Raw genomic sequence first — 27,045 nt, forward strand, 5'->3', positions numbered from 1 at the left:
GTCTTGGTAGGTTTGCAGTTGTGCCATGCACCTTCCATTTTCGGATGATGAATTGAACAGTGCTCCGTGAGATGTTCAGAGCTTGGGATATTTTTTTATAACCTAACCCTGCTTTGCACTTCTCTACAACTTTATCCCTGACCTGTCTGGTGTGTTCCTTGGTTTTCATGATGCTGTTTGATCACTAATGCTCTCTAATAAACCTCTGAGGCCTTCACAGACCAGCTGTAGTTATTCTGAGAATACATTACACACAGGTGGACTCTATTTACTAATCAGATGACTTCTGAAGGCAATTGGACACACTGAATTTTATTTAGGGGTATCAGAGTACAGGGGGCTGAATACAAATGCAAGCCACACTTTTCTGATTTTTATTTATTAAAAATTTTGAAAACCATGTATCATTTTCTTTCCACTCCGCACATACTTTTTCAAGTTTATATCTATGGAATTTGTGCAACTGGAAAGTAGACAACCTCATTAACTATAACAGGGACTTTAGGAATTGATACTCCGCTTCCCAAGCAGACTTAAAAAAAAAGTAAAGATCATAGCCTGACAGAATATCCAATAGGCTAGGAACTGTTTTAATGTGGTGCATTGCTGGATTAACCCTTTAAGGATGCAGCCTAGTTGGGTATTTAAGATTAGGCAATTTTGTTTCCTAATCTGTACATTTCTAAAGCATAACTTTTTTGTTTTTTTCATCAACATATCTGTATGAGGGCTTGTTTTATGTGGGACAAGTTGTACTTTTAATAACATTGTTTTGGGGGTGGCAGTGTGAAAAACAACATAATTTTTGTTGTTTTTAGGATTTCATTTTTACGGTGTTGACTACATGGTAATAATGACATTTTAACTTTATTCTACAGGTCAGTATGATTATGCTGATACCCAGTTTATGTTTTTTGTTATGTTTTCATACTTTTTGAAAATTAAAAAGCTCTTTGAAAAAAATAGATTGCTTCATGTCTCCATATTCTGACACCCATATCTTTTTTTTTTTTCATTTTTCTGCAGACAGAGCTATGTGGGGGCTCTCTATCTATCTATCTATCTATCTATCTATCGGACTTGTGTCAGGAAATTACATAGCTATAATCCAGTGCATGACTGTTTGAAAAAGGTTGCTTACTCCCATCCTTTCCTGTGATTTTGTCCAGGGTTCTGTGAGTTTTGCGTGCTCTGAACAGTGCTACCCTTCTGTTGGATCTTCCTGTGTGTTGACCGTTGCTAGATTTTGGATTAACCCCTTGACTACTGATAAGGCTGTAACAGTTTCTCCTGGCTTTGACTTCCCAGCTTATTTTCTCTCTTAACTTCTTGTCTGTTGTTTTGGCTGCTATTGACTCTTGCCTTTGACTCTGGCTTGTTTTACTCTCCTGTTACTCATAGGTATCTGATAAGCCTGCTACTAGTGAGCTTGAACCTGTTTTCTGCTTCCTTACTCCACAGATGTAACCTTAGTCCCTAGCAGCAAAGTCCATCAGGCCTCGCAGCGGGCTCTAATGAATACCTAGGGGGTAGCCTTAGATCTACTAACCAAGGTGGTGAAGTGTGAGGGATTGCACCTTCATTTTGTATCCTGGATTGCATTTTACTTTGCTGGTTTATTTTAGGTCAGAATGGAGAATTGCTGAACCGTGTGTACTTGAGACAAACAAAGGTAATTACTTGTTAGTTCTCAGAACTATGTGTGTCTGAAGTTCTGGGAGTACAACTGGTTCTAGATACTTCTCAAGGATGAACAACTCAAGGATAAGATAAGGTTTTTTGTAATTAAATGTGCTTGATTTGCAAACATCAAAAATAAGTTATTATTATTATTAATCACGCGATGCTTACGTAAGTGACGATATCTGTGTTGGCTTGAGTTCTAGAAAATGGGTATAAATATTTGTATCCTTCCAATAAAGTCAAGAGGTCATTCCGATACAACCTTGAGCCTGTGTCATTTTTCTCTTCTGAGTACTCGTACATTTACCTGATTTGGACCCCAGCAGGTTAAAATAGTAGGGGTTTTGCCCTAACAATTCTTGGCACCCAACGTGGGGCTCGACCAGTGGACTCCTCCCAACAACTCTGACAAATTAAGGAGAGGGACCAGGACGCACAGATGATCTAAAAACAGCGCTGTTAAGGTAAGAAGCTTATTCTTACAAATCTATCTGTGTCCCCTTTACGTTTCTGCCTGGGATCGGGACTATGGGGAAGTATAAAAGGTCTACTTAAGGTCGAGCCATATTTGAGAGGTAAGAACCCAAACCATGTCATTCCTATGATCGCTGGGTATGGATAATATTGTTTTTTGGAACACCTTTGGGTTTGCACTTGGTATTGTGATATATGTCTTAGTAGTCCTCTGGATTTTGTATAGAATCACAGTGAATGCAGCACAGGGCAATCAGGAGCCCTGGAACCCCTTAAGGCACAGCTGAAAGCAGGTAGGGGTTGTTATTCTGCTGTCCTACGTAGTATACACTAGAGGAAGGAAGTCTAGTGGGGAAGCACCAGGAGGAAGGGACAAGCAGGGAATTAAAAATACAGACGTCTGGAGATAATTAGTGCATTCAGTTAAGGGATTGGAAAGTAAAATGGGAAACTCCCATGCAATCCCTGAGGGCTACAAACTGGCTAATGAAGTGGTAGAGGATATGGAAGGTAAACAAGATAAGAAAAAGACAGAGAAAATGTTAGAAAAGGCTGGGATGAAGTATGGAAATTTAAACCCTATAACATGCCAGAAGTTTAAGGAGTTAAATGGAGGGTGGATTAAGGATCATGAATGTGAGGAGATAGTGAACGCTTGGTGTAAAGTTACAAATCATGTGGACAATCAGCACTGGGTGTGCAGACATATTAGAGGTAATCTGTATTACGATACCAAGTCTGATCCTCAAGGGAAAAAAAAGGGGGAGCATGGTTTTCCCTCTGCACCTCCCGTTCCACCACCAGCTTGGTGGTTGAGGGACTGGCCGGTTGGACATGCCAAGTATATGACACTCAAAACCCTGATTGGACGGATGTGTGTAGGGTCTGTGGAGCACCAAGACACAGACAACATCATGCAGGACTGTTTCCAGTAACCGTGAGAGCAGGTTTTGTCCCACAGCCTCCACTTCTGGCCGACGGTGCGGCTGGTGGTGGGGATGGGGACAATCAGGCTCCTCAGGGACCACTTGCCTAACCCCAGTATGCCCAGCAGCATATAGTAACATACGCACCATGCAGTCCTAAGGATCAAATGGGGCTTCTGGGTAGGGTCCCTGACCCGCTGACAAGACCAATGCCCGCCCACCGTATGTTACAGCAGATTCAAGTCACTTACAGAGGGACATGGGCAGACTTAAATAATTGAATGGCTTTAAAAATGGGAGAGTCTTCTTACAGCCCCCTTAAGGAGCAGTTGTTTAATGAGAGGGTGAAGAATGAGCAAAATTTAGCATGGGGTGACTGGGAGAAGGCTGAGTTCTCAGGTAAGGATGAAGGATGTAGTACAGGAGACCAAGGAGGGCGTGGTGTCATTTGAATCCAGACTACAGACTGTGTGGACAGACATGGGATGGGACAGGACAGGACCAATGGGACAGAAACTGTTGACATTTGCCTTCATGGAAGGACTGAGACCTGCTTTGCAGGCAAAATTGAAAGCCTGCAAAGCAGAGTGGGGGGTAACACCATTACCTCAAATAGTTGCTGCTGCTAAAGGTCTGGAGCTGAACATATCTAGTTCCAAGCCCTCAAAGATAAACATGGTCCAGGGCCAACAGAGACCATGGTCTGGTCAGCAAGGGAGACAGAGGAGGAATGATTTTAAATGTTACAATTGTGGAAAACCAGGACATAGTCTGAGAAACTGTCGTTCCCCTCCCCAACAGCCTCAACAGGACCAAGATCCTCATACTCCGGGGCCTGCGCGCACCCCTGCCTCTGTGGGTTCACAATAGGAGGCCGGCAACTCCGTGTCCTTATCTGCCATAAGAACAGCAAAAGCAGGATGTCAAATACAAATACCGGTTCAGGTGAGGAATTAACAAGTTCCCTTTCTGGTAGACACGGGGGCAGACAAAACAGTGATAAATCCAGATTATGTTAAACCATGGCAGATAAGTGCACAGCGTTTTCCCCTCATCTGGTTTCACGGGGGAAGTATTCTATGTTCCAGAAACATTGCCTATAAAGTTGAAGATCAAAGATTGCACGGTGGTAGCACAGTTGTTGGTCAAAGAAAATATTCCTTTTAATCTGCTAGGCACTGATGTTTTGCAGGCACTGGGGGCACATATTCATTTAAATGAGGACAATACCACACAGGTAGATATAGGAGCCTCGCATGAGGTTCTGTGTCAAGTTACGGCCCTGTACCTAGAGCCCGAGATTGGATGCCAATTACACTACAAGGATTGTGGGGAGTTACAGGTAGTCCTGGACAAGTTATGGGCATCCACAAAGTTAGACATTGGGAAACTTAATGTTACCCCTTTCATGGTTCATCTCAAACCAGGTTGCCAACCACCCTTGTTAAGCTGTACCCCTTGAGTCATGCAAAAGAGCAGTCAGTAGCCTTCCAAGTGAAACAATATGAGAGAATAGGTGTCTTAGTAAGGACCAGTTCACCAGCAAATACACTCCTGTTCCCAGTTAAGAAGAAACCAGTAAAGGGACAACCAGTAACATACAGGATGGTTCATGATCTTAGGGAGGTCAATAAGGTCACGGTGCTGCAGACTCCCATTGTACCAAACCCACACACTTTGTTATCACAGGTACCACCAACTGCTACACACTTCACTGTGATAGACCTGACAAATGCATTTTTCAGTGTTCCCCTACATGTTGATTGTCAATATCTGTTTGCATTTACATTTAAAGGTAATCAATATGCATGGACAGCTTTACCCCAAGGAGCACAGAGTTAACCTACAATGTACACACATGCCCTCCAGTCAGTTTTATCTGGTTGGTCAATCCCCGATGATGTTGTGTTACTTCAATATGTTGATGATCTACTCCTATGTGCAGAAAACCGGAAAAACTGTAGTAAAGCCACACTGTCATTGTTGATATTTCTTGCAGAAAGTGGTTGCAAAGCTTCCCGAGACAAACTGCAATACTGCCAGTCAAGAGTTACATTTCTGGGACATTGTCTCTCAGAGGGTGCAAGGCACCTGACTGAGGAGAGAAAACAAGTGGTGAAGGACATAAAACTCCCTCAGGGGCCAGAACCCCTCAGGATGTTTTTGGGTCTGGTCTCATACTGCAGACCCTGGATAAGGCATGCATCCATGCATATGCAGCCTTTGTATGATTGTCTGTCATCAGAACCTTTTTGTCTGACTCCGTCTGATGCTCCATGCAATCAAGTCCTTTTTCACTCTGAAACTGGCAATATTGTCTGCACCTGCGTTAGGAATCCCAGACTATGATCAACCATTTAACCTGTTTTGTTCAGAGCTCCAGGGACACAGTACTCACTCAAAAACATGGCGATAGGCACAGACCATTTGCATATTTCTCTGCCAGATTGAATCCTGTGTCCAGGGGAGCTCCTTCATGTGTAAGAGCTGTGGCGGCTTTCCAGCTCATGGTGGAAAAAGCATCTGACATTGTCCTTGACTACCCTCTAATGGTACAAACACCACATGACATTCAAGGCATACTCAGTCAAGTACAGCCAAAACACATTTCTATGGCCAGATGTCACAACCATGGTCATGGTCGTGACTCTTTGGGAGCCGCATGCATTTGCCCGCGGTCTGGTATTGTTGTCAACCACAGGTGAGGGCTAGTATCTTGCCTCACGTGTGGTTGCCGCTGGCAACTTGTGGTTGTTGGGCAGTGGAGCAGCCTGAGCTGGTTGCTGGGCGGCTTGCTGTCCATGCATGCGGTTGTCTTTGGCAATGTGTAGTTTTGTGTATGCACTTTGTCTGTTTGTTGTGCACGAGGTTATGTTTGTATGCGGTAACAGGTGAGTGTGTTTATGTGCTTTTCCCTTTAAGTGGCTTCACTACCCTGCCTGGTGTAGGAAGGGTTAACTCCCTTCTTTCTGTGTGAACACTGGGTGTGTCTGTGTGTGGGTAAGGCCGCTTGGGTTATTTAGCTTCCTGCTGGATGGCAGAAGCTTGAGGGGTACTCCAGGCATGTTGCTGGAGTCGTCTTCCTGGTATCCTGTTACCATCCTTCCAGTAAGGGCCACCCTTCCGGTCATAAATCCAAATCCTTGATGTTTAGTTGATGTCCTATGCTTTTGGTTTTTATTGCAGCTATGGATGTCCTGGTTCCTCTGTGTTCTTATGTGTGTGCTGTTTGTCTAATGTTTGTATGGACAGCGTTTCTGAGCACGGGTTCCAGTCAGCAAGGCTGTGGCAGGTTAGTGTGGAACTGTTTGGTTCGCCTGTCATATTCATAGGCTGTTCTTGTTCCTATCCCCTTGCAGCTTGGCCACTTTAGACTCCTGTTTCTCCGCGTCCAGGAGGAACGGGCTGTCTACCCAGCTCCTAGCTCAGCGATCTGCGGAGGGTTAGTAGGGATCCGAGGTTCCAGAGCATGAGCCCTCCTACCATCAAGGTCGGCTCATGCAGCTAGGAGTTAGGGTCAGATTAGGGATGCAAAAGGAGGTGACCTGCTCCCTAATTCTGTCGTCCTGGCCGAGTAGCGACCGGACATCTTCAGAATATCGCACGGCTGAGGGTTTCCCCCATCCTCAGCCGTGACAGTATGACCGGAAGGGTGGCCCTTACTGGAAGGATGGTAACAGGATACCAGGAAGACGACTCCAGCAACATGCCTGGAGTACCCCTCAAGCTTCTGCCATCCAGCAGGAAGCTAAATAACCCAAGCGGCCACACACACACACAGACACACCCAGTGTTCACACAGAAAGAAGGGAGTTAACCCTTCCTACACCAGGCAGGGTAGTGAAGCCACTTAAAGGGAAAAGCTCATAAACACACTCACCTGTTACCACCGGCAACGGCATGCGTGGCAACCATGTCCTGAGGAACAGCCAGCAGGCCGAGACACTGCCACCACATGCACACAACACCAGACGTTGCCGTGGACAACCGCAAGTGAAGGGAGGTGTCACAGTGCATACAAACATAACCTCGTGCACAACAAACAGACAAAGTGCATACACAAAACTACACGTTGCCAAAGACAACCGCATGCATGGACAGCGAGCCGCCCAGCAACCAGCTCAGGCTGCTCCACTGCCCAACAACCACAAGTTGCCAGCGGCAACCACATGTGAGACAAGATACTAGCCCTCACCTGTGGTTGACAACAATACCAGACCGCGGGCAAATGCATGCGGCTCCCAAAGAGTCACGATCATGACCATGGTCGTGACGCCAGACAACTGAGGAACTGAGGTTACAATGTTCCCTCCTCATGCCAGATAGCATTAGCTTTAAGAGATGCACAACTCTGAATCCTGCTACATTGTTACCAATCACAGATTCAGAAATGGGGGAGGGAGGTCCAGGTCCAGGTCCATTACTTACAGAGTTAATGGAAACAGAAGATCATGATTGTGAGCATTTGATGCAACAAGAGACCTCTGGTTTTTCACATGTTCATGACAAACCTCTTGATAACCCTGATTTTGAGTATTTTGTAGATGGAAGCAGATTTATAGGAGAGGATGGCGGGTTCCACAATGGATATGCGGTGGTCACACAGCATGAGGTAGTACTTGCTGAACCACTCCCTCCTCACATGTCAGCACAGTAGGTAGAGTTGAAGGCACTTTCTGAGGCGTGTGAAATGGCTAAAGACAAGAAGGTGAACATCTACACGGATTCCAGGTATGCTTTTGGTATTTCACATGATTATGGACCAATTTGGCAGGCCAGAGACTTTTTGACATTGGCAGGCCAGCCCATTAAGAACAAAGACTATATATTTAAACTAATGAACTCTCTATTGTTACCTGAAGAAGTGGCTGTCATAAAGGTAAAAGCCCACACAAAACAAGTGACTAATGAATCAAAAGGAAACGACAGGGCTGACAAAGCTGCTAAACAAGCCGCCCTCAAGCCCAGAGACACTGAGACTGTACCGGTAAATGCCTTTGACCCTCAGGAGATGTCTGTGGAGGTTTTGGTAAAACTGTCTGCTCAAGCAGATGAAGAAGAAAAAGAATCTTGGACTAAGAGAGGCGCTACCCTAAATGAGCAGGGACTATGGGAAGTTCAAGGTAAGATCTGCCTACCCAGAGTCCTGTATCCGATGATGGCCCAAGAAGCCCATGGGGTGACGCACCAGGCAAAAGGTCCCTTGATCAACACTGTGGCCAAAAGGTGGATCGCTCCAGGGTTCTCCACCATGGCAAGCAGGTTTGTAGAAAGTTGCATGATTTGTGCTTTGAATAATTCAGGTCAAGTGGTGAAGACTCCAAGCAAGCACACTCCGAGGCCATTTTACCCGTTCCGGAGACTGCAGATATACTATATACAACTGCCTAAGGTAGGAGTATATGAGTTTGTTCTCGTGTGTGTTGATCTCTTTTCAGGGTGGCCGGAAGCTTATCCCGTGTCTAAGGCAAATGCAAAGAACACCGCAAAGAAACTGGTCAGTGAACTGATAAGCAGGTATGGTGTTCCTGAAGTTATTGAGTCAGATAGAGGCTCCCACTTTACAGCTGAAGTAATGAGAGAGGTTATGCAAGCTTTAGGGGTGACCCAAGCCTTCCATACGGCGTACCACCCACAAAGCAGCGGCCGTGTCGAACGCTTGAATGGGACAATGAAACTGAAAATTCAGAAAGCCATGCAGGAAACAGGTAGACCATGGACAGAGTGTTTGCCTCTAGCCTTGTACTCAATAAAAACCACACCAAACAAGAAGACAGGGTTGTCCCCCTTTGAGGTATTGTTTGGCAGTGCCCCAAGGCTGCAACAGTTGCAGTTGCAGGCTGACAGTATGGTCAGTTACATGAAGGCCCTCATTGGAAGGTTAGATAACACTCATAAACAAGTGTTTGCTTCCATTCCAGATCCCGACTCAGTAGAAGGTACACACAGTCTTGAGCCTGGAGATTGGGTGGTGATAAAGAGGCACGTGAGGAAAACCTTTGAGCCCAGATTTGATGGTCCCTTCCAAGTCCTGTTGAAAACTGCAACCTCCATAAAGGTGGAAGGAAAGCCTAACTGGATTCACACCTCACATTGCAAGAAAGTGCCAAACCCTGAGGATGGAGATCCTTGTACTGCTACTCCTGACTCTGAGCATCAAAGCTCTACATGTGAATCTAAAAAGTGACTGGGACAATGCCCTTATTAGGGATCATCAGGTCATGTTAAAGAATATGACAGATGCGGACAATTATAAAAACTGTTGGATCTGTACTCACAGTCCTGTGAGTTCAAAGACTATGCCTTATTTAGCGATCCCGGTACTGTGGTTAGAGCTTGCTAACATAAACTGTAGAGACTTTGTATCCATTTGAAGATCAGAGAATGAAAGTCTTAAGTTTAACTCTACTGCAGTGCCCCTTTCTATTGCTGGATGGGTAGAGCCCCCCTGGTGGCAGGCCAATGTGACTGCAAAAAAGGACAACACTGTCAGAGTATGGGATTTTGATGGACAGAAGTGGGCCAGAATAAAAGTACGAAAGCTTCATCTAGGAGATTTTGACTTTTCAGTATCAGTCTCTTTTACACTGGTCCAGGTATATGATCAGACTGAAGGAGTCACTATAGTGGCAATACAAAGGACTCTACATAACGTGTCATGGGAGCATAACAACAAGTTTGAAGGGCCCATAAAGGATAGTGATGATTGTAAAGACAACCCTGGGGCTGTATTGACTCCTAAAACTAATGACAGTTATTCCTGTGGGTTTGGGGGGTTTGGGGGGTTTGGGGGGTTTGGGGGGGGGGGGGAAATAGGCAGTGATAATGATGGTGGCCAAAAATGGTGTTTATATAATGAATGCAGTTGCTTATATACTCCTTTATCATGTAACCTATAATTATACTCTTACTGGTGATCTGTATTTTGCTTCTGGAGTGGCAGCATATAAGTGGATTCCACCTGGAGCTTACCGAACCTGTACTCTTATCTGACTGACTCCAGCCACATTTATACTGTCACATGATAAGCTTAATATAAATGCTGTGCCTAAATATACATTATATAAAAGAGCTGCAGACAACAAACCCAGACCAAATGGGAAGTCTCATGTAGTAGAGATGAGTATTGCAAATAAGTTCTTTAGTGCTCTGTTTATTTACCCAAAGATTATGCAGATGTGGGATAAGCTAGTAGTGGCAACAGATTATCTAGATGACCAAATATGGGATGTGTAAGGCTAGGTTCACACCTGAGCGTTTTACAGCGCTTTCCTACGCACTGTAAAACGCTCAACAGGCAAAAACCAATGTTTCCCTATGGGCATGGTTCTCACCTGAGCGTTTTACAGCGCGTACGAACGCGCTGTAAAACGCCCTACGCCCCAAGAAGTACAGGAGCTTCTTTGGGCCGTATTGTCGCGCGGAACACCTCTGTTTTTCATTGTACGCCTCTGTGGTCAATAGCAAGAACGCGCGTACGACGCGCGTTTCCAAAATACAAAAACGCCCCAAAATACGCCTCAAAAACGTCTGATAAAAATGCCTGTAAACAGCGCCTGTAAACAGCGCTTATCGAATACGCTCATGTGTGAACCCAGCCTTAGGCTTTGTAAATCAAACTAACGATGTACAATCTCAGTTAATCATAGTCACTAACCAGCATACTTTAGTTCTGGATTATCTCACTGCCAGGGAAGGAGGAATGTGTCAAGTGATAGGACCAACCTGCGGTCATTATATACTGTAGATCTACAAGGTAACCTCCAGATAAGGGCATGTATTAAAAAGATAAAGGAAATGAGAGATAAGTGGTTGGATGAACATAGTGCGGATAAAGATTCTTGGTGGTCAGGCAAATTGGTTCAAAAATATTAGTGGATGGCTTGTGGGCATAGTGGAGGAGATAATACAGAATTTGTTGATTATTGCACTTATTTACATTGTGATTAAGCTAGCATTAATGTGAATGAGTAAAGTGTGAGACAAAACCAGTAGTAGGAGAGATTATTAAAATGTATTGAGATTATCCCTCATGCAGGTACAGATATGCAGAATCTGGTAAACCAGCAGCAAAGGGGAATGTCCGGCTGAAGTATGTGTACCTGTTGCCTGCAATGAGTAAATATCTTAAAATGGGGGAATTGTGAGGGATTGCACCTTCATTTTGTATCCTGGATTCCATTTTATTTTGCTTGGTTTATTTTAGGTCAGAATGGAGAATTGCTGAACCGTGTGTACTTGAGACAAACAAAGTTAATTACTTGTTAGTTCTCAGAACTATGTGTGTCTGATGTTCTGGGAGTACAACTGGTTCTAGATACTTCTCAAGGATGAACAACTCAAGGATAAGATAAGGTTTTTTGTAATTAAATGTGCTTGATTTGCAAACATCAAAAATAAGTTATTATTATTATTAATCACCACGCGATGCTTACGTAAGTGACGATATCTGTGTTGGCTTGAGTTCTAGAAAATGGGTATAAATATCAAGAGATCATTCTGATACAACCTTGAGCCTGTGTCATTTATCTCTTCCGAGTACTCGTACCTTTACCTGATTTGGACCCCAGCAGGTCATAGAAGTAGGGATTTTGCTCTAACATGAAGGCAAATAGCATATTTAGAATTTGGTGTTGGTGGTCCCAGATGGTGACTCTGTACTCTCCGTCACATCTGTTTCTTACAATTTGAAACTGTGATCTTTTGATTACTTGTACTATACACTGTAATATTTGTGTATTACTGTGCATAGTGATTCTGACAGGCAGTCTATCTACATCTTCTCAGAGGAGCATGGCAGTCATGGGGGCCTTCAGAAGGCTCATAGCTTTCATGCCAACTACTCTGCGCCCCACAATTACATTTGCTAGGTGCTAATTGGAGGACAGAGGGACAATGACCACAGCATCTGAGGGGTTAAACTGCTGGGATCAGCATTCTCTCCAATCTCAACAGTGACAGCTCGTTTAATACGGCTGACACCTACAAGTGATGGTGTGGACCCAGACCTTGAGCCCACACCATTGCATGACATACTATTATTGCACAGAGCTTTAAATGGGTTGTCTGGTTTCAAAAGGCAACCAGATAACTCAGGGGATTGAGTTTTTATAAAAAATAAATGATTACAACGTGAGCTTCAAAGCCAATCATTGGCCTCTCCAGTGCATCCCTTTAACTTCCAATGCTCTGTGACGTAATAGTACAGTACTTCACAGAATGGGAAGGGGTTAAAACATAAAAACTGATATGGTTATCTTTTGGGTTTTATATTAAATGCACATGAGCTAGATCCAGTAAGTGCTTTGCCTTTATTTTCCTAGTAAAGATTTACTTGACAAAACCGCAAAAGAAAAAAAAGAAAATAAATTTATACCACCAAACAAACACAAAATAAATGTGTGAAAGAAGCCTATGGCAGTGTTAACCAACTTGTGCATTCCTAGCTGTTTCAACCACAACTCCCAGTATATCCTGGTAGGAGTTGTCACTTTCCAACAGCCAGGGAGCCACAGGGTGGGATTACTGCTCTAAGAGTATATTGACACATGGCAGATTTGTAGCACATATTTCTGAAGGTGGGCAGAATTTACCCACTGCGTTGCAACTGCCTCGTGGATATCCCAGCATTAAAGTTTTGTGTAGCTGGTTAGACTGGTATTCATTTGCGGTATGGACCCCACCGAATACATTATCCATGCCTTATTACTGTATCAGAATTTGCAATGTACCAATAAGCTTCTCACCCACCTCTCGGAGAAGCCATCCTTCTTGAATAGGTCATGCTGCAGCAAAGTCATACATGATGGCCTTTGGTCTGGATCAATTTGTAAACAGTTCTGGAAAGATGTCAATGGTAATTGTAAGACATAAAAACGCCATGCCACTTATCTAACCAGAATGATTCAACACGATTTTACAAGAATAATAAGATGCTAATTTTTTTTAGCAAGTATAAGGAACACATTGTGAAAAGCAGACTATTTTGAGAGGTTTAGTGAGATTTTCAAGATTTCCATATTGCACAGCATAAACGATATCACTTATTTTCTGGTGTTCTGTTTGTAGGCTGTGCTGCATTAGATTTATAGTAATGTAAATATAAATTTTAGGGCAAGAATGGGCAACCATCAAGATGGCAACTGCTATGCCCAAAGTAAACCCACAGTAAGGCTACTTTCACACCAGCGTTTTCCCTTTCTGTTATTGAGATCCGTCATAGGATCTCAATAGGGGGTGGGGGGGGAACACTTAAATTTTGTCCCCATTCATTGTCAATGGGGACAAAACTGAACAGAATGAAATGCATTAGAATGCATTCCGTTCCATTTGGCTGGGTCCCCATCGTGGACAGACTAACTCTGCAAGCAGAGCAAGACGGATCACAATGTAAGTCAATAGGGACGGATCCGTTTTCTCGGACACAAAAGAAAACAGATCCGTCCGGACTCCCCAATTGACTTACAATGGTTTTAGAGATGGATCCGTCTTGGCTATTTTAGAGATAATACAACCGGATCCGTTCAGAACGGATGCAGGCGGTTGTATTACTATGACAGAAGCGTTTTTGCTGATTCATCACGCTGGTGTGAAAGTAGCCTAAGCTGTGTATGGAACCAAACTTTACAGCTAGCATTTATGTATGAATATTGTCAACTGTAGCATCATGGCTTCTATTGATAAGCTATGGAGCTATGACCCCTCTGAAGGATTCCTCCTTGTATTACACACTGATGAACCCTGTTGACTTTAATTAGAGTTATAGTAGTTTTGATAATGAGAAAAACTAGATAAAACCCCCGAATGCATTTGTGAACAAAGCCTAAAAAAAACCTGAAACATTTAAAAAATTGTGTTGGAATGCTGATATCACATATATTTCATCACATCAAACACAAACATGAATTATCTGTCAGCAGTGCCATGGCTTAATGGGAACCTGTCACCATGAAAATGCAGTGTAATGTGCAGTCAGCATGTTGTAGAGTAGAAGAACCTGAGCAGAATTAGGGTACATTCACACGTCCGCAAGTGTTTTGCGGTCCCCAAATTGCGGATCCGCAAAACACGGACCGCACATGGCCGGCACTTTAAATTGAAATGCCTTTTCTTGTCTGTGTCTGCGGGCAAGAATAGGACATGTTCTATTTTTTGCATAACGGAAGTGCAGATGCGGAACGGAAGTGCGGATGCGGACAGCACACTGAGTGCTGTCCGCATCTTTTGCGGCCCTATTGAAAATGAATTGGTCTGGATCTGTTCCGCAACGTTGCGGAATGGATCCGGATGCATTTTGCAGACGTGTGAATGGACTCTCATATAGAGTTTAAGATTCAGGATAACTTGCATTTGATTCATTTGAATTCCTGCTCATTCTGGGCTTTGCAGTTAAGGAGATCCTATCAGTGATTGACTGTTATCTCTGTATACACAGTCCTAGAGGGAAGGCTTTCAGTCTCTGATAGGACCGTCTCCTTGTCTTCAGTCAGTGATTGACAGCTATCTCTGTATACACAGTCATGGAGGGAAGACTGTCATTGACTGATAGGACCGTCTCCTTGTCCTCAGTCAGTGATTGACAGCTATCTCTGTATACACAGTCATAGAGGGAAGGCTGTCAATCACTGATAGGACCATCTCCTTGTCTTCAGTCAGTGATTGACAGCTATCTCTGTATACACAATCCTAGAGGGAAGGCTTTCAGTCTCTGATAGGACCTCCTCCTTGTCTTCAGTCAGTGATTGACAGCTATCTCTGTATACACAGTCATAGAGGGAAGGCTGTCAATCACTGATAGGACCGTGTCCTTGTCTTCAGTCAGTGACTGACAGCTATCTCTGTATACACAGTCATAGAGGGAAGGCTATCAATCACTGATAGTACCGTGTCCTTGTCTTCAGTCAGTGACTGACAGCTATCTCTGTATTCACAGTCATAGAGGGAAGGCTGTCAATCACTGATAGGACCGTCTCCTTGTCTTCAGTCAGTGATTGACAGCTATATCTGTATACACAGTCATAGAGGGAAGGCTGTCAATCACTGATAGGACCGTGTCCTTGTCTTCAGTCAGTGACTGACAGCTATCTCTGTATACACAGTCATAGAGGGAAGGCTGTCAGTCACTGATAGGACCTCCTCCTTGTCTTCAGTCAGTGACTGACAGCTATCTCTGTAGACACAGTCATAGAGGGAAGGCTGTCAATCACTGATAGTACCTCCTCCTTGTCTTCAGTCAGTGACTGACAGCTATCTCTGTATACACAGTCATAGAGGGAAGACTGTCAATCACTGATAGGACCGTCTCCTTGTCTTCAGTCAGTGACTGACAGCTATCTCTGTATTCACAGTCATAGAGGGAAGGCTGTCAGTCACTGATAGGACCTCCTCCTTGTCTTCAGTCAGTGATTGACAGCTATCTCTGTATACACAGTCATAGAGGGAAGGCTGTCAATCACTGATAGGACCGTCTCCTTGACTTCAGTCAGTGACTGACAGCTATTTCTGTATACACAGTCATAGAGGGAAGGCTGTCAATCACTGATAGGACCGTGCCCTTGTCTTCAGTCAGTGACTGACATCTATCTCTGTATACACACTCATAGAGGGAAGGCTGTCAATCACTGATAGGTCCATCTCCTTGTCTTCAGTCAGTGACTGACAGCTATTTCTGTATACACAGTCATAGAGGGAAGGCTGTCAATCACTGATAGGACGGTGCCCTTGTCTTCAGTCAGTGACTGACATCTATCTCTGTATACACACTCATAGAGGGAAGGCTGTCAATCACTGATAGGTCCATCTCCTTGTCTTCAGTCAGTTACTGACAGCTATCTCTGTATACACAGTCATAGAGGGAAGGCTGTCAATCACTGATAGGACCTTCTCCTTGTCTTCAGTCAGTGACTGACAGCTATCTCTGTATACACAGTCATAGAGGGAAGGCTGTCAGTCACTGATAGGACTGTCTCCTTGTCTTCAGTCAGTGATTGACAGCTATCGCTGTATAAACAGTCATAGAGGGAAGGCTGTCAGTCACTGATAGGACCTCCTCCTTGTCTTCAGTCAGTGATTGACAGCTATCTCTGTATACACAGTCATAGAGGGAAGGCTGTCAGTCACTGAAAGGACCGTCTCCTTGTCTTCAGTCAGTGATTGACAGCTATCTATGTATACACAGTCATAGAGGGAAGGCTGTCAGTCACTGATAGGACCGTCTCCTTGTCCTCAGTCAGTTACTGACAGCTATCTCTGTATACACAGTCATAGAGGGAAGACTGTCAGTCACTGATAGGACCTTCACCTTGTCCTCAGTCAGTTACTGACAGCTATCTCTGTATACACAGTCATAGAGGGAAGGCTGTCAGTCACTGATAGGACCTCCTCCTTGTCTTCAGTCAGTGACTGACAGCTATCTCTGTAGACACAGTCATAGAGGGAAGGCTGTCAATCACTGATAGTACCTCCTCCTTGTCTTCAGTCAGTGACTGACAGCTATCTCTGTATACACAGTCATAGAGGGAAGACTGTCAATCACTGATAGGACCGTCTCCTTGTCTTCAGTCAGTGACTGACAGCTATCTCTGTATTCACAGTCATAGAGGGAAGGCTGTCAGTCACTGATAGGACCTCCTCCTTGTCTTCAGTCAGTGATTGACAGCTATCTCTGTATACACAGTCATAGAGGGAAGGCTGTCAATCACTGATAGGACCGTCTCCTTGACTTCAGTCAGTGACTGACAGCTATTTCTGTATACACAGTCATAGAGGGAAGGCTGTCAATCACTGATAGGACCGTGCCCTTGTCTTCAGTCAGTGACTGACATCTATCTCTGTATACACACTCATAGAGGGAAGGCTGTCAATCACTGATAGGTCCATCTCCTTGTCTTCAGTCAGTGACTGACAGCTATTTCTGTATACACAGTCATAGAGGGAAGGCTGTCAATCACTGATAGGACGGTGCCCTTGTCTTCAGTCAGTGACTGACATCTATCTCTGTATACACACTCATAGAGGGAAGGCTGTCAATCACTGATAGGTCCATCTCCTTGTCTTCAGTCAGTTACTGACAGCTATCTCTGTATACACAGTCATAGAGGGAAGGCTGTCAATCACTGATAGGACCTTCTCCTTGTCTTCAGTCAGTGACTGACAGCTATCTCTGTATACACAGTCATAGAGGGAAGGCTGTCAGTCACTGATAGGACTGTCTCCTTGTCTTCAGTCAGTGATTGACAGCTATCGCTGTATAAACAGTCATAGAGGGAAGGCTGTCAGTCACTGATAGGACCTCCTCCTTGTCTTCAGTCAGTGATTGACAGCTATCTCTGTATACACAGTCATAGAGGGAAGGCTGTCAGTCACTGAAAGGACCGTCTCCTTGTCTTCAGTCAGTGATTGACAGCTATCTATGTATACACAGTCATAGAGGGAAGGCTGTCAGTCACTGATAGGACCGTCTCCTTGTCCTCAGTCAGTTACTGACAGCTATCTCTGTATACACAGTCATAGAGGGAAGACTGTCAGTCACTGATAGGACCTTCACCTTGTCCTCAGTCAGTTACTGACAGCTATCTCTGTATACACAGTCATAGAGGGAAGGCTGTCAGTCACTGATAGGACCTCCTCCTTGTCTTCAGTCAGTGATTGACAGCTATCTCTGTATACACAGTCATAGAGGGAAGGCTGTCAGTCACTGAAAGGACCGTCTCCTTGTCTTCAGTCAGTGATTGACAGCTATCTCTGTATACACAGTCATAGAGGGAAGACTGTCAGTCACTGATAGGACCTTCTCCTTGTCCTCAGTCAGTTACTGACAGCTCTCTCTGTATACACAGTCATAGAGGGAAGACTGTCAGTCACTGATAGGACCTTCTCCTTGTCTTAAGTCAGTGACTGACAGCTATCTTTATACACAGTCATAGAGGGAAGGATGTCAATCACTGATAGGACCGTCTCCTTGTCTTCAGTCAGTGATTGACAGCTATCTCTGTATACACAGTCATAGAGGGAAGGCTGTCATCACTGATAGGACCTCCTCACTGACTTCACAGCCCAGAATGTGGATGAATTTAAATAAATTAAATACTGTACAACCAATACTGAATCTTTTCCCATTAAACTACATCAATCTACTGAGCTCCTCCTGCTCTTTAACATAGAGCCCGCACCTTAGACCCCCTGTTCAATGTGACAGGTTCCCTTTAAAGGCTATGAACACTTTTGGAGGCAATTTTTTATTATTAAAAGAAATGAAATGACCGGCACTCACAATATACTAGGGTCACGCAAAGAATGCTAATGTCAGATTTAAAATTTATTCACATCTATAACACACATAATAAAACGTCTAAATTGGCCAATACTGCTAAATTCCAATAAAAGTTACAATATAAAATACTGGACCACCTGAATCTACAATAGTATAGTCTTAATGGCTAAGATAGATCACAATATAGAAATGTACAAAATATTCTCTGGTTTGTTGCAAAAGTTCGTAATCAAACTTTGGTGGAGTAATAGATCAAATGGAAAAGTTGCTTCGAAAAATATATTTTCGAATGAAAATATTCGATGAAGGAGTAAGACCCCAAAAAAACACTCCGAAACGCGTTTGGTCTAAAGCAAATATTTTTCAGTGCCTTGGGAAGAAGAAATCATAAGAATACTACCGGTAGTCAACACCTGGAGAAACCACCGACTTAACGCTGGGCAAGTTTTTCCGAAATTGCTCAAGGAGAGTCAGCTGTATAAAGTGGAGAGACGAAAGGATACCTGTGATAACACAGTGAGATTTGCACACAATTTTCGTGATAAAGACGCCACAGATTCGTGGGGAAGGATCAAGCTATATATTAGCAACAGGAGGCGATTTGAATTCAGCGCCAAACGGACTGAGAGTCAGGACTGCAAAATCGTGAGTACTATACCAACTCTCACAATATTGACGTATAACAGCACTTGAACTGAACATCAAGTTAGATATTTGTGCTGGCTTCATTCAAGCGGTCATATTGAAAGTACTCTCTATCCGAAAATATCACTCCATTGGAGTTAGATCGTGCATAGATATAAGATCCTTCACCGATTTTTATCTGGAAAAAAAACGCGAACCAAGTGGCTAGATTGAATTTACCTTCCATTTAAATTACCGCAGTGAACCCAGCGGCCATATCGAATTCACTCTTCATCTGAATTATCGCCGCCATACGGTTCGAGTGTGAACATTAGCACTGAGGAAGTATTCAGCCATTGTGCACCCATATACCCAATACATCTCCCTTTTTCATTCGAAAATATTTTTTTCATTAGAATATTTTCATTCTAAAATATTTTTTTCGAAGCAACTTTTCCATTTGATCTATTACTCCACCAAAGTTTGATTACGAACTTTTGCAACAAACCAGCGAATATTTTGTACATTTGTATATTGTGATCTATCTTAGCCATTAAGACTTTACGATTGTAGATTCAGGTGGTCCAGTATTTTATATTGTAACTTTTATTGGAATTTAGCAGTATTGGCCAATTTAGACGTTTTATTATGTGTGTTATAGATGTGAATAAATTTTTAATCTGACATTAGCATTCTTTGCGTGACCCTAGTATATTGTGAGTGCCGGTCATTTCATTTCTTTTAGCATTTACCAAGTAAACGGGGGTTTACATTTGACCGTGCACCCAGCCAGAATCCTCCACACAAAGTAGAGCCACTCATATCCGAATTTTAATTTTTTATTATTGCATTCTACTCCTTTTGGGCTAAAATCATAACCAGTTTTTCTCTACAGCTGTCACTTTCAGTGCATCTGCAGACTATTGCTTCCCCCATATCAGTGAATCCCTCAGAGAGGAGCTCTGATCGTTGGATCTGTAGCTCTTATCTCCTGACAGCTCATAAACACTAAATTAAGTTGTCATTAAGTTTAAAGGGTTTTTATGAGATTTTTTTTTACTGATGATGACCTATCCTCCCGGACCCCCGCTGATCAGCTGTTTGAGCTCCCCTGTGATTGCTGTAGCGTTCTCTCAGCTTTTCTTAGGCCAGTGACGTCACACTCATTGTTCACATGGCCTAGGAGCAGCTCAGCTCCATTCGAGTGGATGGGGCTGAGCTGCGATACCAAGCACAGCCATATACTATGTGCGGCGCTGAGCTGGGTGAGCTGAGATAAGGCTGCGGCGCTCACAGGATCGGCGGGGGTCTCAGATGTTGGACCCCACACCAGTAAAAAATCTAGGAAAACCCTTTTAAGTTATCAAATTGATAACACTTTAGCTATATTGAGTGATTATGAGCTGATAGGAAAGGCCTCTTTCACACAACTGTATTTTTCTCCAACCAATCCACATTTTTTGCTGAACGCTTACAAACCCCTTCATTTCTCTTCTGCCACAAAAAATGCAGACTGTCCCATCCTTGGCCATCCTGCAAATTATAGAACATGTCCTATTCTTGTCAGTTTTGCGGACAAGAATAGGCATCTCTACTATCGGGATACATGCATATGGCCTGTATCCATATTTTTTGGATCCATGGTTTGTGGGCCCACCATTGGTTAATAGACTCAATAAATCTAGTGAAGTACCAATGCCATAACCTGAAATACTGTAGCCAGCCCTTGTAGCGGCCAATTAAAATGTTATGCAGAACTTATGAATGACAAAGGTTACCTTAGCTAAATCTAATATAATAGGAGAGAGTTTAGGATATCGCTTTTGAAGAGGTTCAACTTCTTTAATCTCTGGCAGAGTCACACCAGCAAACAGTGGATTCTTATAGAATAGCTCCTGCAGGCGTGGAGTCAGATTTCCTACAACAGATAAATTATTGCTTATAAAGGCAATACATTGTAGTGCGGCATTATCAATTAGCTGCCAAATGCCATTATGGTACATATAAAACAAATGCAATTACACATTTCATTAAACACAGCCAAAAGGGCAAATGTTGTAAAGATAAGGCTCTATTCACGCCAAGCTTGTATTATATGTCTGGTTTATACGTCAGGAAACGGTCTAAATGTATATAACTGGGGTGTACACAGATCCCAAAATGCCCCATAGCATATCTTAGTATAGGCCTTGCCCTACCAGGTTTACCAATATGTGTGCGTAAAAACACTCCCAGGCAATGGAAAATGTAAAGTACGAGTCCCCAGATTTTTGACTAATTTATGTTTTTTTATAAAGTGGAAGAAATTTTCAATAATAAAAATATTTAACGACTTAAACGAACTTCTGTGTCAGAAAAAGCAGACGAGGTGCTTCATTTTGAAATCCATATTTTTTATTATATTGACAACACAGAACAAGCATAGATACATTGATAATTCTTCTGCTTCCCTTCACAAAGGATATTATAAAACTGCCCTCAGCCACCACTAGGGGGAGCTCATTGCATAGGATTGTATACAGTCACCATTGAATGCAATGGAAGCTGTAAATAATGTCTGTACACTGAGCACCCTAGTGGGTGCTGCTAGAAAATGCAGTGAATCTATTTTGGGAACAGGAGAAACATATCAGCAATGGGACCCCCAGCAATTGAGTGTCCCCATAAAGTGGAGGTGATTGCTGCATGTAAATGCAGTTCTTACCTCTACTGATGAGCAGGCAACTATTCCTTGCTGATAATTGTCTGCTTAATGGGCACAATGTAAATGCTCCTTAAAGAGGACCTTTCACTACAATAAAAAATCTAAACTAAGCATACAGACATGGAGAGCGGCGCCCAGGGATCTCCCTGCACTTACTATTATCCCTGGGCGCCGCTCCGTTCTCCCGGTATAGGCTCCGGTATCTTCAGATTTTCGGCTCAACTGGGAGGAGCCTGCCGGCGTCTCCTTCTCCCAGGCTCGAGTGCTGGCCAATCGCAGCGCTCAGCTCATAGCCTGAGAGAAAAAAACACCTCTCAGGCTATGAGCTGAGCGCTGCGATTGGCCAGCGCTACAGCCTGGGAGAAGGAGACGCCGGCAGGCTCCTCCCAGTTGAGCCGAAAATCTGAAGCTACCAGAGCCTATACCGGGAGAACGGAGCGGCGCCCAGGGATAACAGTAAGTGCAGGGAGATCCCTGGGCGCCGCTCTCCATGTCTGTATGCTTAGTTTAGATTTTTTATTGTAGTGAAAGGTCCTCTTTAAAGGGGTTGTCTCCCTTCAGCAAATGGCATTCATCATGTAGAGAAAGTTAATACAAGGCACTTACTAATGTATTGTGATTATCAATATTGCTTCCTTTGGTGAGTTGATTCATTTTTTCCACATAACCTGATCGCCTTCATCCAACAGTATCCACCACACCCTATTCACCCAACAGCACTTCATATCTGTACATACACAGATAGTGGCTTGTGTCCAGCTCATGCAGCTTCATATGTCCTATATGGCCCATTGGACAACACAAGCCCTATTGCATTTTGTTCCATTCTTCTCTCATCATAGATTATAAACTCTTACGAGTAGGGTCCTCACTAATCTTGTTTGAGTAATGTCTGATTTCTTTATACCTGTATCTTCTGATTGTAAAATGCTGCAGAATATTTTGGCGTTATATAAATAAAGATTATTATTATCCTTTTTGCACTCTGCTCTGTACTATGCATCAACATACTGTTTTTTTCTAGATATTTTGTTATTGAAAAACAATGACTACATGTAAAGGGTTGAGTCAATGGACAATGTATGCAGATGTGTGGCATAGTTACATACATTGAGGCTATTCGTTAGATATTACATTTTCCCTCTTTATGGTATATACTTTAAAGAGGACCTGTCACCTCTCCTGGCATGTTTATTTTACTAAATAAAAACCCTGCACAGTCAGACACTATATAATGACTGCTGGCAGTGGCAGACTGTACAGGGACACACTCCCAACTGGTACCACTCATTGCTAATTCATGGGTAAACATACACACTTCTATAGGACCCTGTTCTCCTGTGGAAGAGCATTATGCAGGAACAGTATGCTAGGGGTTTCTATTCAGACAAAGCCCCAAACTAGACCATGGATCATGTCTAGTATTGCAGCTCAGATCCACTGAATCACCCAAAATAAAGACATGACATAAGATTTGTTTTCCAGCACCCCAAATACTAGGTATTCAGGTATTTTTGAGAAACCAAAATGTTTTATTTACGCATCTGCAACTGACAACGTCAACATGATTGTCCCAACATTTTAGGCTTTTTACAGGCAGCTTACCTTGGCATTTAACTATGTGATACAACTGATCAATATCCGAGTCTCCAGGAAAAAGTGGTTCTCCAGTAAGCATTTCTGTGACCAAGCAGCCAATAGCCCAGACATCAACAGCCCTAAAGAACAAAACCACAGCCTTTATCAGCCCTGACACAATGCAAAATGTTTAACTGTAGTTCATAATCCAAAGGTCTTACTTGCCATACTTGATATCCCCCACCAAAAGCTCAGGTGCTCTGTACCATCTGGTGGCCACATAATCTGTGTATACTTCTCCTGGAGCAGCCAGTGTCCGTGCAAATCCAAAATCACATAGCTTTACCACCCCTGAATGGGAAACCAGTATGTTCTCTGGCTTTATGTCTCGATGGATAATCTAGAAGATGCATTACATTTAAAGGTATGTACACAATATGATAAAAACTGGACCTTCACGATATAAAATCAAACATATGGCCAAAAGGAAGATATTCAGAAAGTAGTGATATAAAAACACTACAGCCAAATCAACAGGATCATTACTTTTTTACTAGCACCAACTTTGAGGGATAGAACCCCTACTTGTGGGAGGATAAAGATGTCTACATGAAATGGCCTGGAAAGGTTCTCCATGACAGTGGCAGCTCACACGAAATTATGGCAAATATTCTTATGTAGAATGCTGGAAAAAACAGTAGTGGCTTGAGACATAAGGATATGGGGTAAGAATTAGGAAACTGTGGCTTTGACTGGAGTTTACCTTTAAACACCCCTTTAAACCTTGTAATTCACAGTTAATCCCAGGAAGTTGAGGTATATGGAGATTTTTAGTAGGGTGCTGAAGAGATGTAGAATAGTTGGAAGGAACAATGTGGTCGACGGTGATTCTCTTTCCCTAAATAGCAGTCGTGCAAGCTAAATATTTGTTGGCCATGGAAAAATATTATCTATGACCACACTTTTCTTCCCAGCTTGTAGGCAGACACAGGGACAGCTAAAAGCAGCCCTATAGTTTGAGGACCTCAACAATCAGCGCCTCATATCTTATCTTCTGGGATCCCTGTGCACATACAGTCACTTTTTAAGTTTCGTGTGTTTGTGAATTACTTTAGCCTGTCTCTACTTGGGCTGTATTGTTTGCCTACTCCTACTTGCCAATACAGCTGACTCCATGGACAAGCCTTATCAGTCTATGCAGCTCATCTATAGAATCAGCATCCTAGTATACAGTATATAAACCACTATGTGCCAGTCATCTAGAAAGATCCACAAGATTTTAGCTGTTTCAGTAAGGCTACTTTCACATTTGCAGCATAGCTCTCCAGCAGGCTGTTCTGGCAGGGAACGACCTGGTAGAGTTCCCTGGATCCAGATATTACTGGAATGCCCGCCGGCCCCAATGACTACAATGGGGTCTGGCGTAGATCTGGTCACTACCTGACAAATATGCCAGGATTTGGCTGGACAAAAAACACTGCACGCAACAGTTTTTGTGTGGCTGATTCCCGTCATTCTATGCCGGACCTTCGTGCTGAAGAGCTGTATCACAAATGTGAAAACAGCTTGCCAGAGAGCTGTCCCACAAATGTGAAAGTAGCCTTGTAAATCAGATACATTTTTATGATTAGTTCAAAGAACACTAAAAACTGAAGCTCTACAGCTTCTTCATGGGTGGGAATGTTCATCAGACATTAAAGTTTTATGCTTACATTATGATTGTGGCAGAAACCAATCCCTCTTATAATCTGAAATAAATACTTTCGAACTCTGCTGAAATCCAACCCATTTGGAAACTGTTCAAGGTCATCAAGTACGGTGCGGTCAACAAATTCAAAGACTAGATACCAGCGCTTCTTTTTCTTGCAGACCTCTAATAAATTTACCAAGTTTTCGTGACGTAATTGCTGTGGGAAAAAAGGAAAATAGAAGACATACTGTAAGTTATACATTAGAATTGTAAATTGTTTACTATGTAATATGTACAGTATATTTATAATATATTTATTTTATTTAATGCACTTATATAGCGCTGACATATTCCACAGCTTTACAGACGTCCCCATCAATATGTCGTTGGAGTGTGGGAGGAAACCGGAGTGCCAGGAGGAAATGCACGCAAACAAAGGGAGAACATACAAACTCTATGGAGATGTTGTCATTGGTCGGATTTGAACCTCGGACCCCAGAGCTGCAAACCACTGAGCCACCGTGCTGCCCCAGTATAGATATGTTTATCTATACTTCTATATATATTTACTATACTTACAGTATATATATTTACACACACTAAGCAGCATGTGAACTAAGCAGGATCTGAACAGTTCTTCAAATTGATGTGTTGGAAGCAAGAAAAATGGGTAAGTGTAAGGATCTGAATGACTGAATGTCAGATCATCTCCAAAACTTAAATTCTTGTTGTTCTGGTGTTTCTGGAATACAATTGTTACCAGTTACCAATAGTGGCCCAAGAAGGGGTCTTGGGCGCTCAAGCATGCCCAAGGCACATTGATGTGCAGTGACCTAAGGCTAGCCTGCCTGGTTCAATTCCACAGAGCTACTGTGGCTTGTGAAGGAAAGGTGCAAAACACAATGCACTGCAGCTTGTTGTGTACAGGATTATGTAGCCACAGAATGGTCAGAGTACCCATGCAGATCTCTGTCTATCATCAAAGCGGCCTACAATAGGCACGTGAGAATCATGAAGCAATGCAAGGATGTTTGTGTGCCTTGTTTGACTTGAGGGAGGAGAGGAGGAAGTAGCTGCAGAGTGAGAGAAATTGACACACACAAAAAGGGTGCTGAAGGCTCAAATAAGTGTACTATCTCACCCCATGTGCTGGATGCACAGCTATACTGCTGAGTGCTACTGTACTATTTCCTCCATATTGCTTCTGCTTCAGAGTATGTGCTACACACAGATAAGGAAGTAGAATCTCCTTTTTTCTGTCTGCGCTGTTTAGCAGACACTATAGCAGCTAGTCTTCTGTTTCCTTCCCTTTTCCATAGATTTCTTTGCAACTGTGATCTCCAAAGTAATCTAATCTCTAGAGATTATATAAGTGAATTCAGAGTTGGTGAACAATTAGAGGCAAGGTGGGGGAAGGAGGAGAAAGGGAGCCTAATAAGTGAAGAAAGAGGAATCGTTTTATTGAATATACAGTGCATTTTCATATTTTTCACATTTTATTATGTTGCTGACTTGTGCTAAAATATAAAAAAAGTAAATTTTTTTCCTCATCATTCTGCACTCAATACGCCATAATGAGAAGGGAAAACAGAATGTAGAAATCTTAGCAAAATTTATTGAAAAGGAAAAACTTGACATAAGTATTCAGACCCTTTACTCAGTACTTAGTTGAAGCACCTTTAGCAGTGATTACAGCCTCCAGTCTTTTTGGGTATGAAGCAACAAGGTTTGCACATCTGGATTTGGGTAATTTCTGTCATTCTTTTATGTAGATCTTCTCAAGCTCTGTCAAGTTGGATGGGGACCGTCAGTAGACAGCCAGTTTCAGATCTAATATTTGATTGTGTTCAAGTCAGAGCTCTGGCTGGGCCACTCAAGGATATTCATAGAGCTGTCCCTAAGCCACTCCTGTGTTGTCTTGGATGTTCGCTAATGGCGATTTGCTTGTTGGAAGGTAAACCGTTGGCCTGTTCTGAGGCCTAGATTTCTCTGGATCAGAATTTAAATCAGAATATCTCTGTACTACTTTGCTCCATTCCACCTTCCCTCAATTCTGACCAGTCATCTTGTCCCAGCTGCTGAAAAACACCCCATG

At 43.0% G+C, this 27,045-nt stretch overlaps 1 protein-coding gene and 1 long non-coding RNA gene across 3 annotated transcripts in view; one reads left to right on the forward strand and one right to left on the reverse strand.

The window, feature by feature from the left end:
• Positions 1-27,045, reverse strand: part of CDKL2 (cyclin dependent kinase like 2) — an 87,394-nt gene that overhangs the window by 23,414 nt on the left and 36,935 nt on the right. For both annotated transcript variants that reach the window (XM_040418117.1, XM_040418116.1), the window contains exons 3-7: positions 24,973-25,167; positions 23,482-23,660; positions 23,288-23,400; positions 20,757-20,896; positions 12,834-12,922 (exon numbers count right to left, since the gene is read on the reverse strand). In XM_040418117.1, coding sequence (XP_040274051.1) covers positions 12,834-12,922; positions 20,757-20,896; positions 23,288-23,400; positions 23,482-23,660; positions 24,973-25,167 — 716 coding nt within the window. The remainder of the gene's footprint in view (positions 1-12,833; positions 12,923-20,756; positions 20,897-23,287; positions 23,401-23,481; positions 23,661-24,972; positions 25,168-27,045) is intronic.
• Positions 2,059-9,206, forward strand: LOC120989793. The gene is made up of 3 exons (XR_005776321.1): positions 2,059-2,147; positions 8,522-8,580; positions 9,005-9,206. It is a non-coding gene; the product is annotated as an uncharacterized LOC120989793 (long non-coding RNA).

The sequence above is a fragment of the Bufo bufo genome, chromosome 2 (assembly GCF_905171765.1).
Source record: "Bufo bufo chromosome 2, aBufBuf1.1, whole genome shotgun sequence".
NCBI classification, from domain to species: Eukaryota; Metazoa; Chordata; class Amphibia; order Anura; family Bufonidae; genus Bufo; species Bufo bufo.